This window comes from Takifugu flavidus, chromosome 21 (assembly GCF_003711565.1).
Source record: "Takifugu flavidus isolate HTHZ2018 chromosome 21, ASM371156v2, whole genome shotgun sequence".
Classification (NCBI taxonomy): domain Eukaryota; kingdom Metazoa; phylum Chordata; class Actinopteri; order Tetraodontiformes; family Tetraodontidae; genus Takifugu; species Takifugu flavidus.
This window is the reverse complement of record NC_079540.1, coordinates 4219734-4233976: the sequence shown is the minus strand read 5'-3', so window position 1 is coordinate 4233976 and position 14243 is coordinate 4219734. Positions and strand designations below refer to the sequence as shown.

Genomic DNA, 14243 nt, shown 5'->3' with positions numbered 1-14243 from the left:
TAATTAATCCCAGACCAAAACATAGCTTCAGTTCATTTGAAAGCCTGACTCTTGGCATCACTCATCTGAACTGGAGGACAGAAAAGCCACTTCTGTTTGTAGTTGTATATCGGCCCCCTGCTGGGCCACATTCAGAGTTCCTGTCTGAGTTCTCTGATTTCTTATCTGACTTGGTCCTTAGAACGGAAAAAGTCATTATCATTGGAGACTTTAATATCCATATGGACGTTATAAATGACAGCTTTAGAAATGGCTTCATTTCATTACTTGAGTCAGTTGGTTTCCTCCAGCAGATAAACCAACCAACTCACAGCTTTAACCACACCCTAGATCTAGTTCTGACTTATGGTGTTGAGGTAGAACATGTGTCAGTGTTCCCTCAGAACCCACTCCTGTCAGACCATTCTTTGATCACTTTTACATTTATGATTAAGGATTCTTCTATGCTCAGAGCTCAGTCTTACTATAGCAGATGTCTTTCAGATAATGCTGTAGCTAAGTTTAAGGAAGTGATCCCTGTGCTGATCCCAGGACCACCGTGTGTTTCCCCAGGGATCAATCATTATAATCTTAGCCCTGCTGAGGTTGACTCCATTGCTGAAGGTGCAGCAACCTCACTGAGAATCACGCTTGATTCTGTTGCCCCCCTGAAAAAGAAAATAGTAAATCAGAGGAGGTGTGCCCCCTGGTATAATTCACATATCAGGACCCTCAAGCAGAAAGTGCGAAGACTGGAAAGGAAGTGGCATTCTTGTAAAATAGACAGCTGTCATGTAGCCTGGAAAGACTGTCTATTAGGTTACAAAAAGGCCCTTCGCAAGGCTAGAACAGCTTATTTTTCTTCTTTGATTGAGGAAAATAAGAGCAACCCCAGGTTTCTTTTCAGCACTGTGGCCAAATTAACCAAGAGTCATAGTGTTTTAGATCCACGTATCCCTTCTTCCCTTAGTGGTGAAGACTTCATGAGCTTCTTCGCTGATAAAGTTCTAGCTATCAGAGAGAAAGCTAACCAGGCCATCCCAACAACTGGACCATCACCAGATGTGCCGACTGTGGGAACATACAGGGTCTCCAACGAGCCCTTAAGCTCCTTCACCCCTATATATTTTTCTGAGGCGTCATCGCTAATTCAGAAATCCAAGACCACCACATGTCTTTTAGATCCCATCCCAACACACCTGTTGAAGGATGTTTTACCATTGATAGGCAGTTCTATCCTGGACCAGATCAATGGTTCTTTAGTGTCAGGTTATGTACCCCGGTCCTACAAGGTAGCAGTGATTAAGCCGTTGCTTAAAAAAACATCACTGGATCCCGATGTCTTAGCAAATTATAGGCCAATATCCAACCTTCCTTTTATCTCTAAAGTTCTAGAGAAGGTGGTGGTGACTCAGTTACTGGAGCACCTGCAGAGGAACAGCCTGTTTGAGATGTTTCAGTCAGGCTTTAGAGCTCACCACAGCACAGAAACAGCACTTCTTAAAGTCACTAATGATCTTCTCATAGCTTCCGATCATGGACTGGTCTCTATGTTGGTTCTGCTGGACCTCAGCGCTGCTTTTGATACAGTTGATCACAGCATCCTGTTACAGAGACTGGAACATGTGATTGGGATTAAAGGGACAGCACTAGACTGGTTTAGATCATACTTATCAGATAGATACCAGTTTGCCCATGTCCATGGTGTTCCCTCCTCATACAGTAGGGTTAGCCATGGAGTTCCTCAAGGTTCTGTACTTGGACCAATCCTCTTCACATTGTACATGCTTCCCTTAGGGAACATTATTCGGCAGCATGGGATAAATTTTCATTGTTATGCTGATGACACTCAGCTCTATTTATCCATGAAACCCGAGGAGACAGAGAAGTTAGTGAAGCTCCAGACCTGTCTTAAAGACATAAAGTCCTGGATGTCTTCAAATTTCCTCCTCCTTAACCCAGGAAAAACTGAGGTCATGGTGTTTGGTCCTGAACCTCTCAGGGATAGATTAGATCACATGATCACTCTAGATGGTATCTCATTAACATCTAGTCTCTCTGTGAGGAATCTAGGAGTAACTTTTGATCAAAATCTCTCCTTCAACTCACACATTAAATTAGTCTCTAGAAGTGCCTTTTTTCACTTGAGGAACATCACAAAGATCAGGAAACTGCTGACGCGGCATGATGCTGAAAAGTTAGTCCATGCATTTGTTACTTCCAGGCTGGACTACTGTAACTCCTTATTATCAGGGTGTCCAAACAACTCTTTAAGAAGCCTCCAGTTGATCCAAAATGCTGCAGCCAGAGTTCTGACAGGTATTGACAAAAGAGATCACATTACTCCTGTACTGGCGTCGCTTCATTGGCTGCCCGTTAAATTTAGAATAATTTTTAAAACCCTTCTTTTGACCTACAAGGTCCTCAGAGGCCTAGCTCCATCCTACCTGGAGGAGCTAGTGATACCTTACCAGCCCAATAGACCGCTCCGCTCTCAGAATGCTGGTCTACTTGTGGTTCCCAGAGTTTCCAGGAGTAGAATGGGGGGCCGAGCATTTAGCTACCAGGCCCCCCTGCTATGGAACCATCTCCCTGTCCAGGTACGGGAGGCTGACTCCATCGCTACTTTTAAGATCAGACTCAAAACCTACCTCTTTGAAAAAGCTTATTGTTACTAATTCAGTAGTTCCAGTTACTATCATAGACAGACAAATTATCATACCTAGGGGGTCGTCTAATCATTAGGTCACATTCTAGCTATGCTGTTATAGGCCAAGGCTGCCGGGGTCCGGAACATGATCACCTGACAGGCCTCTGTCACTCCACTGGGTCATGGTTTCCTCTCCTTTCCTCTCCTTTCCTCTCCCCCTCCTTCTCCTTTTCCTCTCCCTCTCCTCTTCTTTCCTCTCCTCTTTCCCCTCCTCCTCCTTCTCCTCTCTCTACCTCCCCTCCACTCTACTTCTCCTCTCCTCTACCCCTCTCCTCTCCTCCCTATCCTATCCTCTATCTACCTGTCCCCCCCTTCTCCTCTCTCTTTACCCAGCCGGCCATCAGCAGGAGGGTCCCCCTACATGAGCCTGGTCCTGCTCAAGGTTTCTTCCTGTTAAAGGGGAGTTTTTCCTTGCCACTGTTGCTTGTCTGGGGTCAGGCCCTGGGATTCTGGAAAGCGCCTTGAAACAATTTTGATTGTATAAGACGCTATATAAATAAAGATTGATTGATTGATTGATTGGTTTCAGAGCATTTTAAATGTTCACGTTGCCATTTTTCACCTCTTATGATCACTCGGGTTGTACTTTTCAAGCTCCCTGGACACCAGTGTGACCCAGTATTGACCGTAAGTGGGCTGTTGTGATGCGTTGCGAGAAATATTAAAAATGAAGTAAATATATGACAAAGAGAGAAAAACGCAAATGTGCGCTGGATTGTATGGATGGAACTATCAAGCACATGCTTTTGGGATAGATCCCGATTTAACATGAATGGATCCAGATGTTACTCTGAAGAGAAAAGTGGATGTTTTGGAAGCGCGACCCATTGTTGTAGCATGCTTAAGCTGCATAATTTTTTTTTTTCGCCTCCCATTTGCCAGAAAAAAATGTCCTCGGTCCTGATGATTAACACGCAAACATTAGGAAACAAACAAATCTGTCCCATTGTTGTGGCGAAGCCAAAGTAAAATTTACGAGATTACGCCACAGACTGAGATGGAAAGTTGTCTAAATCCAAAAATTTAAGTCAAGCAAAAAATAAATGAAAGAGATAAAAGATAGAAGAAGCGTATTCCACCTGCTGATTTCTCTCACTTTGACTTCCTCTTTGTTTTTGAGCCGCAGAGTGGGTCTTATCCCCCCCCCCACACACACACACACACACTCTCCTCCTTCCTCTCTTCTCTGTCTCTGTCCTCCTTCGTGGGAATCCCAGAACAGTGTGACTGGTTGTTCTTCCTGGAAGCTGCGGTGGTGACACTGTCTCCTTCACTCACAGGCTAGAACGGTGCCAGCCAGCCTGTGTGTGAGTGTGTGAGTGTGAGTGCGCTCCATCCAAACATCCCACCACCATCCACATCCATCCAACCACCAGCCAGCCTTGCACGAGAGCCTCACCACCACCGTGATTCGGTCCTGACGCCAGCCCAGAACACTCGCACACACACACCACACACACACCCACCCACACAAGTGTGTGCCGGCAACAGCCACAAAAGCAAAACACAGCAGCAAGACACGCACACACGGGTGGTGAGCACAGATGGGTAAGTGTTAGACTTTTCAGGTCAGGGTAAATAATTCAAACTGGTCTGCACTTTCTAAGATCAGCTGTCATTTTGAATCCAAATATTTAAGACTGGGATCTATTTTCCATTTCAGACTGGGATCTTTGACCTCTTTACGTAATTCCCTGTTTCCAAACTCGGCAGGGTCACTCTTGTTTACTTTGGTCCACAGTTCTAGCAAATGAATAAAACAAATTAATGCAGTTTAGCATTAGGAAATCATTCAGACTGCAGCCTCCACGTTTGTGTGCTAATCTGGAGTTAATCCATGGCTGTTTAAAAAAAATTAAAACCCATTTTAGCTGCAGACTGATTAATGTGGACTTTGATTGTTGGTTGTGCTTTTAAAACATTGGTAGTTGAAAGGGTTATCCTGTAGGGGTTTTTATGCTCAACCAACCAGTAGAAAAGTCAATAATGGGAGGATCGTGCATAAAGGGAACCACAGTGGAGCCCGTCTCCCAGAACTTTGCCTGGCCTCGACAGACTGAACATTCGTGATGGGACGATGATACCTCAAGGAGTGTATTGACACACTACACAAACTGTGTCGGCACTGTATTGATACGGTGTTGGTCACCCACTAGTGACCCCTGCAGTAGTTATAAAATGATTGCAGGTAAAGGAATTCCTTGTTTGCTAAACTCAGTTGGTGTGTAAAATATAGCAAATTTGAGTTACAATTCAGAGTCACAATTTTTTTTACTTATGTACACACATTTTTTGTTAACTGTTAAATCATATGAAATAATACAAAAAAGTGATTTGTTTATGAATTTTTATTGAGAAACAAAAGTTTTTGGAGTGTCTTTGCTCCAAGGCGATTTCTCCTCTTAAACACCAGCTCCCCAGCCTTAGAAAATCCTCTTTCACACGGTGCAGATGACGATGGTGAGCAGAGAGTTTTAAGTGCAAGTTGATGCAGATGTGGATATGTTTTCTGGTGCTCTCACGAGTATCTGCCAATTCTCCATTGCCATGCCGAGCTCTATAATGCCTCAGCATTGATGAAGTGCTCTTATTGATGTAAGAGAGCTCTGTGGAGCAGAGCCGACACTTCACCTACAATAACATAAAAAGTTACAAACAATTCAAACCTCTTACTAGAACAGAGTAAAAACTAAGGTGGCGCATTGCATTCACTTGTTAAAAAATAGACACCCTATAAAATGAATAAAGCAACTGTAAGGCTCTTTAACTGACTATCATATGTATCACAGGTCATTCACTTGATAAACTGATAAAGTGAGTGCAATGCGCCACCGTTAAAAATTGTATCCAACAGTAAACAATGCTCAAAGGAGAAAAAGATTTCCCTTGTTTGGAGTCACAAGATCAAAATGATTCCACACTGGGGAAAACTTCTTAGAACGATCCATAATTGCGCAACTGCAAAACTCCATCCAACAAACCCGCGACATGTCGATCCAGTTTGTTTCCTTATAAACACACTTTGACGCGACACACTCAAACGATACAAGTCCTGTATCGGTCACGTGATTCTTTGTTAAAGCGATACACGCACCGATACGGGGTTTCACTCCTGAGCTCTCGGCAGTGTTGACGCACCAGTGTCGCTCGTCCCATCACTACTGAACATCGCTGAAGGATGGAAGGATTTCTGATCTCGGTGGTGTTGCTTTCAATGTGCAGCTTCGGCTTCACTCAAAGTACTGACGTCTAAACACATATTTTGTGTGAGCACGTTTACGCACGCGTGGATCATTTTAATCATATAAATGTGTGTTTTTAGGGTGTAGAATGGCTCTTCAGAACAATATGGACTTCCCCGGCTCAGACGTAGCACAGGTCTACGCGTCAGATGCTAAACACTGTCAGCAACTTTGCACCGCTCATCCTTCCTGCATGTTCTTCACCTTTGTTCGGCCCGACTGGACCCGAGACAATAGGTAGGAAACAAGCAAAAGACTGAAACGGGGGAAGTTCTTAAACTTGAGGCTTTTATCTGCAGGCATTTCTACTGCTACTTTAAGGTTACGGCATCCGGAGAGCCCAAAATCCAGACTCCGATATTTGGTGCAACCTCAGGATATTCTCTCAGATCCTGCACGCCAAAGCTGACAGGTAAGAAAAAAGTCTTTTTTTAAATTAACTGTGTCAGCAGTCACCCTCTCCTAAGTGTAACTTTGGCCGTCATTTCTTTTTCAGAATTTCCGGTTTATCAGAATGTGCACTTTTTGGGAGCAGACTACAAAACACTGTTCACCGCAAACTATGGGGACTGTCAGAGAGTCTGCACAGACGATCCTTTCTGTCAGTTCTTTACTTTTGTAAATGGGGAATATAGACAAGAAAATATCAGGTAAAACTGCAGATTTTTGTGCTTTTGGATAATTTACATTCTTCTTTTGGGAATAAAGTAGCCATTGCTTAGATGTTCTCCTAATAACGGCCATACTTTTATAAACAATATATGTCTGTGTAGATTCTCAATCATCCAGGTCATTGTATCCAAGGTAGTTTTCTCTGTCAACTGGACTGGGTTCCTTCTCTTGAAGACGTTTTGCCTTCTATCCAGAAGGCTTCTTCAGTTCTGAAATTGCTGGGAAGAGAGCTTGAAAATATATAGCCCCTGTGGACCATCTGCATGCTAATGATCTGGTGGTCACCTGAGAGTCTCAAAACAAACATTCACACCATTCCAGGAGACCCAGTGACTCACCACCATGTGATCCAGCAGACAAAGGGGAGCCACCTCAACAGAAACTAGGTGAACGACCCGACCAACGACCCTGCTAACGACTCTCAGGTGACCACCCAGATCATTAGCATGCAGATGGTCCACAGGGGCTATATATTTTCAAGCTCTCTCCCCAGCGATTTCAGAACTGAAGAAGCCTTCTGGATAGAAGGCAAAACGTCTTCAAAAGAAACCCAGTCCAGTTGACATAGAAAACTACCTTGGATAAACAAATATACTTTTTTATTTATTTATTCACAAATAGAACTTATCTACAGACCATATTTTGGTTCATTTGCTGTTTGGCTGGGATGGCCCTGTAGGGGGCAGCAGATCATTTCCAGTCTGCCCCTGTTGGTTATCAGTGGAAGTGCAGCCAAAGCGGACTGAAAGGATTCAGATGCGATGGCTCAACAGGGGCTAGAGACCTTTAATGAAATTATTTCCTCTCTCAGGTTTAAGTGCCACCTTAAATACAGTTGGACTGTGCCAAGGCCCCCCGTCATTGCAGCTCTGGCAAATGTCGTGTCTGGATTCTCTAGGAGTATTCAAATGCTTCAGCCCAAATTTGCCGAAGGTGCACAGTCGCAGCATCTGAAAAAATAACTGTACTAGTTGCTGCATCGGCTTTGTTTCCATCATTGCGTCCTCTCTGTTTTGGATAGAGTGCGAAAGAAGCTTGTTTCCTCAAGTTGACATTGCAGGAAAAAACTTTGAGGAGGTGGCGGCCGTGTCTGACAAGCACTGTCAGGTGCTCTGCTCTGCTCACCCACGGTGTACTTACTTCTCTTTTACCAGGTAATGTGAGCCAGATTCAAGCAAATTTTGCTCTTCTTTTCCACCATCACTCACCAATTCTAGTCTATGTATTCATCCTGATATATATATTTTATAATATATAATTTTTTTTTATAGTGAAAGCTTCCGCTGTCATCTGAAGGAGAATCCACTTGAAATGGTGCTGAAGGCTCAAAATGGAGTAACATCTGGGATTCCAGCGCGCGCTGTCAGCTCGATGACAGTATGTATCACTGAAGGGAATGAATCCAACTGGGTTCATAAATCAATGAGATTTTGTCATGTAAAATGAACACAAGTGGTGACACTTCTCGGTTTTCACACACTTTTACATCACACCATGATCTACCTGATGGTTTTACGAGTGGTTACCACCTAACCGCATGTTAGTGAAGTCAGTGGTATTATTACTGATGTAGTTCTCTCTGCTAACAGCCTGGGTTAGGACCCCTGTGGAAGGAGTGGATTTCACGGGTGAGGACATTCAATTCAAGATGGTTGACAGTGCAGAAGCGTGTCAGAAAGCCTGTGATGAAGATGATAAATGCCAGTTCTACACATACCTCACAGAACAATTCATCAATCGCGATTACAGGTAATGCATCCGTTGTGCAGCACCGTCAACAACAAACAAACCAAAAAATTCTATTAAAATTCTGAAACTCTTTTTGAATGTGTGCTGCAGGCACCGCTGCTTCCTGAAGCGCACCATTACCATCCCTGCTCCTCCTAAAATAGTTAAACTCCAAAATGTCGTGTCGGGGTTCTCCCTCTCTCTCGGCTGTCCCATGAGGCAAGGCGGTTTCGAACTCATTCCATACTGTAACATGACATTTGAACCACCAGAGGGCAGCAGCGGATCAGTCTACTGCCTGACGAGAACGATGAAAATGATGTTACAAATGAAATTAAAATGACACTATGCAAAGACGACTGGTTTTATTTATTTATTTATTTAATTTGAATAGAAGGTGGATTGATTTACTATGATAATATGCCACCTATTCCAACCATTTTCTGTTATTAAACCACTAACGCATGGTAGGCGGGGAAACTCTTAACAGGCCATCTTGAGTGTATTAAGCATTAATTTTAATCCACAAAAGCTGCAGGGCGCTTGTCTCCCTCTTCTGGCAGTCAGAGAAAACAGCACCATAACTCAGACCAGGACTACACCAGTAACATCTGCTGGTTGCGGTAATATTCTGTGGTGTTTCAGAGCATTTTAAATGTTCTCGTTGCCATTTTTCACCTCTTATGATCACTCGGGTTGTACTTTTCAAGCTCCCAAGCTCCTGGACACCAGTGTGACCCATTATTGACCGGTAAGTGGGCTGTTGTGATGCGTTGCGAGAAATATTAAAAATGAATTAAATATATGACAAAGAGAAAAACGCAAATGTGCGCTGGATTGTATGGATGGAACTATCAAGCACATGCTTTTGGGATAGATCCCGATTTAACATGAATGGATCCAGATGTTACTCTGAAGAGAAAAGTGGATGTTTTGGAAGCGCGATGTTACGATACATGGTGGTAGCGGACCCGAACGCAGGCCAGGACACAGTGGTGGGGAGGTCAAAGGCTTTATTTACAGGGAACGGGAGCACACATTAACAGAAACAGTCCTCCTGGACCACATGGGGATCGGGAGGCAGCGTCCGCCCGTCCCAGGTCCATGTGCGAGTCCCCAAACCAGACGCAGTCCCCCTGGACTGCCGGGAACTCGGAACACCGGTGAGTCCTCAACACGCTGCAGTCCTCCTGGACCGGCGAGGACTTGGGAGTCCGGCGCAACACGAATGTGCCCCGAGACACTGAGGGCAGAGGCAGTCCTCCTAGACTGCAAGGGGCAGGAGCGTCCTCCAGGAGACACAGAACAGGAACGGCCCTCCAGGAAAACCAGGAGCACGGGAATAGGAGCGCCCCTCCAGGGCAACAGGAACAGGAGCCAACACCAAGGAACCCAACCAAGCACCCACACTACACCAACAGACACACGCCCTACACGACCAGACACCCCGGCACTGACAGGCAGGCACAACCTGCTTAAATAGGCAGCAAGATGTAAATTGCCTACAGGTGCGCCCACCTGCAGTGCCAGCTGCACCCAATTGTGCTCAACACCGCACCCTGCAGGCCAAAGACAGACACAAACCAGAAATCCCAACACGCGACCCATTGTTGTTGCATGCTTAAGCTGCATAATATTTTTTTTCGCCTCCCATTTGCCAGAAAAAAATGTCCTCGGTCCTGATGATTAACACGCAAACATTAGGAAACAAACAAATCTGTCCCATTTTGTGGCGAAGCCAAAGTAAAATTTACGAGATTACGCCACAGACTGAGATGGAAAGTTGTCTAAATCCAAAATTTAAGTCAAGCAAAAAAGAAATGAAAGAGATAAAAGATAGAAGAAGCGTATTCCACCTGCTGATTTCTCTCACTTTGACTTCCTCTTTGTTTTTGAGCCGCAGAGTGGGTCTTATCCCCCCCCCCCCCCCCACACACACACACTCTCCTCCTTCCTCTCTTCTCTGTCTCTGTCCTCCTTCGTGGGAATCCCAGAACAGTGTGACTGGTTGTTCTTCCTGGAAGCTGCGGTGGTGACACTGTCTCCTTCACTCACAGGCTAGAACGGTGCCAGCCAGCCTGTGTGTGAGTGTGTGCATGTGAGTGCGCTCCATCCAAACATCCCACCACCGTCCACATCCATCCAACCACCAGCCAGCCTTGCACGAGAGCCTCACCACCACCGTGGTTCGGTCCTGACGCCAGCCCAGAACACTCGCACACACACACCACACACCCACCCACACAAGTGTGTGCCGGCAACAGCCACAAAAGCAAAACAGTCAGCAAGACACGCACACACGGGTGGTGAGCACAGATGGGTAAGTGTTTTCTTTTCAGGTCAGGGTAAATAATTCAAACTGGTCTGCACTTTCTAAGATCAGCTGTCATTTTGAATCCAAATATTTAAGACTGGGATCTATTTTCCATTTCAGACTGGGATCTTTGACCTCTTTACGTAATTCCCTGTTTCCAAACTCGGCAGGGTCACTCTTGTTTACTTTGGTCCACAGTTCTAGCAAATGAATAAAACAAATTAATGCAGTTTAGCATTAGGAAATCATTCAGACTGCAGCCTCCACGTTTGTGTGCTAATCTGGAGTTAATCCATGGCTGTTTAAAAAAAAAATTAAACCCATTTTAGCTGCAGACTGATTAATGTGGACTTTGATTGTTGGTTGTGCTTTTAAAACAATGGTAGTTGAAAGGGTTATCTTGTCGGGGTTTTTATGCTCAACCAATCAGTAGAAAAGTCAATAATGGGAGGATCGTGCATAAAGGGAACCACAGTGGAGCCCGTCTCCCAGAACTTTGCCTGGCCTCGACAGACTGAACATCGCTGAAGGATGGAAGGATTTCTGATCTCGGTGGTGTTGCTTTCAATGTGCAGCTTCGGCTTCACTCAAAGTACTGACGCCTAAACACATATTTTGTGTGAGCATGTTTACGCACGCGTGGATCATTTTAATCATATAAATGTGTGTTTTTAGGGTGTAGAATGGCTCTTCAGAACAATATGGACTTCCCCGGCTCAGACGTAGCACAGGTCTACGCGTCAGATGCTAAACACTGTCAGCAACTTTGCACCGCTCATCCTTCCTGCATGTTCTTCACCTTTGTTCGGCCCGACTGGACCCGAGACAATAGGTAGAAAACAAGCAAAAGACTGAAACGGGGGAAGTTCTTAAACTTGAGGCTTTTATCTGCAGGCATTTCTACTGCTACTTTAAGGTTACGGCATCCGGAGAGCCCAAAATCCAGACTCTGATATTTGGTGCAACCTCAGGATATTCTCTCAGATCCTGCACGCCAGAGCTGACAGGTAAGAAAAAGTCTTATTTTAAATTAACTGTGTCAGCAGTCACCCTCTCCTAAGTGTAACTTTGGCCGTCATTTCTTTTTCAGAATTTCCGGTTTATCAGAATGTGGACTTTTTGGGAGCAGACTACAAAACACTGTTCACCGCAAACTATGGGGACTGTCAGAGAGTCTGCACAGACGATCCTTTCTGTCAGTTCTTTACTTTTGTAAATGGGGAATATAGACAAGAAAATATCAGGTAAAACTGCAGATTTTTGTGCTTTTGGATAATTTACATTCTTCTTTTGGGAATAAAGTAGCCATTGCTTAGATGTTCTCCTAATAACGGCCATACTTTTATAAACAAATATATGTCTGTGTAGATTCTCAATCATCCAGGTCATTGTATCCAAGGTAGTTTTCTCTGTCAACTGGACTGGGTTCCTTCTCTTGAAGACGTTTTGCCTTCTATCCAGAAGGCTTCTTCAGTTCTGAAATTGCTGGGGAGAGAGCTTGAAATATATAGCCTCTGTGGACCATCTGCATGCTAAACAAACTTCCACATCATTCGAGGTGTGAATGTTTGTTTTGGCGTTTTGCTGTTTTCCTTCCAACAGCAAAACACACACATTCACACCATTACAGGACACCCAGTGACTCACCACCATGTGATCCAGCAGACAAAGGGGAGCCACCTCAACAGAAACTAGGTGAACAACCCGACCAACGACCCTGCTAACGACTCTCAGGTGACCACCCAGATCATTAGCATGCAGATGGTCCACAGGGGCTATATATTTCAAGCTCTCTCCCCAGCGATTTCAGAACTGAAGAAGCCTTCTGGAAAGAAGGCAAAACATCTTCAAGAGAAGAAACCCAGTCCAGTTGACATAGAAAACTACCGTGGATAAACAAATATACATTTTTTTTTTTTTATTCACAAATAGAACTTATCTACAGACCATATTTTGGTTGATTTGCTGTTTGGCTGGGATGGCCCTGTAGGGGGCAGCAGATCATTTCCAGTCTGCCCCTGTTGGTTAACAGTGGAAGTGCAGCCAAAGCGGACTGCAAGGATTCAGATGCGATGGCTCAACAGGGGCTAGAGACCTTTAATGAAATTATTTCCTCTCTCAGGTTTAAGTGCCACCTTAAATACAGTTGGACTGTGCCAAGGCCCCCCGTCATTGCAGCTCTGGCAAATGCCGTGTCTGGATTCTCTAGGAGTATTCAAATGCTTCAGCCCAAATTTGCCGAAGGTGCACAGTCGCAGCATCTGAAAAAATAACTGTACTAGTTGCTGCATCGGCTTTGTTTCCATCATTGCGTCCTCTCTGTTTTGGATAGAGTGCGAAAGAAGCTTGTTTCCTCAAGTTGACATTGCAGGAAAAAACTTTGAGGAGGTGGCGGCCGTGTCTGACAAGCACTGTCAGGTGCTCTGCTCTGCTCACCCACGGTGTACTTACTTCTCTTCTTTTACCAGGTAATGTGAGCCAGATTCTAGCAAATATTTGCTCTTCTTTTCCACCATCACTCACCAATTCTAGTCTATCTATTCATCCTGATATATATAATTTTATAATATATAATTTTTTTTAACAGTGAAAGCTTCCGCTGTCATCTGAAGGAGAATCCACTTGAAATGGTGCTGAAGACTCAAAATGGAGTAACATCTGGGATTCCAGCGCGCGGCTGTCAGCTCGATGACAGTATGTATCACTGAAGGGAAATGAATCCAACTGGGTTCATAAATCAATGAGATTTTGTCATGTAAAATGAACACAAGTGGTGACACTTCTCGGTTTTCACCACTTTTACGTCACACCATGATCTACCTGATGGTTTTACAAGTGGTTACCACCTAACCATGTTAGTGAAGTCAGTGGTATTATTACTGATGTAGTTCTCTCTGCTAACAGCCTGGGTTAGGACCCCTGTGGAAGGAGTGGATTTCTGGGGTGAGGACATTCAAAACAGGATGGTTGACAGTGCAGAAGCGTGTCAGAAAGCCTGTGATGAAGATGATAAATGCCAGTTCTACACATACCTCACAGAACAATTCATCGATCGCGATTACAGGTAATGCATCCGTTGTGCAGCACCGTCAACAACAAACAAACCAAAAAATTCTATTAAAATTCTGAAACTCTTTTTGAATGTGTGCTGCAGGCACCGCTGCTTCCTGAAGCGCACCATTACCATCCCTGCTCCTCCTAAAATAGTTAAACTCCAAAATGTCGTGTCGGGGTTCTCCCTCATGGCTGTCCCATGAGGCAAGGCGGTTTCGAACTCATTCCATACTGTAACATGACATTTGAACCACCAGAGGGTAGCAGCGGATCAGTCTACTGCCTGACGAGAACGATGAAAATGATGTTACAAATGAAATTAAAACGACACTATACAAAGACGACTGGTTTTATTTATTTATTTATTTATTTGAATAGAAGGTGGATTGATTTACTATGATAATATGCCACCTATTCCAACCATTTTCTGTTATTAAACCACTAACTCATGGTAGGCGGGGAAACTCTTAACAGGCCATCTTGAGTGTATTAAGCATTAATTTTAATCCACAAAAGCTGCAGGGCGCTTGTCTCCCTCTTCTGG

At 44.3% G+C, this 14243-nt stretch overlaps 1 protein-coding gene and 1 pseudogene across 1 annotated transcript; both read left to right on the top strand.

Moving 5' to 3' along the window:
• Nucleotides 1-4794: 4794 nt before the first annotated feature.
• LOC130518077 (coagulation factor XI-like) lies at nucleotides 4795-8685 on the top strand (annotated as a pseudogene).
• A 1813-nt stretch (nucleotides 8686-10498) lies between these two features.
• LOC130518083 (coagulation factor XI-like) lies at nucleotides 10499-14040 on the top strand. Its single transcript, XM_057020410.1, has 9 exons — nucleotides 10499-11237; nucleotides 11321-11477; nucleotides 11540-11652; nucleotides 11736-11889; nucleotides 12768-12889; nucleotides 12978-13113; nucleotides 13233-13339; nucleotides 13550-13709; nucleotides 13800-14040. Exons 1-9 carry the CDS (start codon nucleotides 11177-11179, stop codon nucleotides 13900-13902), a joined length of 1113 nt encoding a protein of 370 aa, XP_056876390.1. The 5' UTR covers nucleotides 10499-11176; the 3' UTR covers nucleotides 13903-14040.
• Nucleotides 14041-14243: the final 203 nt, after the last annotated feature.

Bases quoted from the DNA above. Each gene is read 5' to 3' on its own strand.
- LOC130518083 (XM_057020410.1), top strand. From the start codon at position 11,177: ATGGAAGGATTTCTGATCTCGGTGGTGTTGCTTTCAATGTGCAGCTTC. The intron at 11,238-11,320 runs GTACTGACGCCT...GTGTGTTTTTAG, and splicing joins CAGCTTCGGCTTCACTCAAA to GGTGTAGAATGGCTCTTCAG. The intron at 11,653-11,735 runs GTAAGAAAAAGT...TTTCTTTTTCAG, and splicing joins CTGCACGCCAGAGCTGACAG to AATTTCCGGTTTATCAGAAT.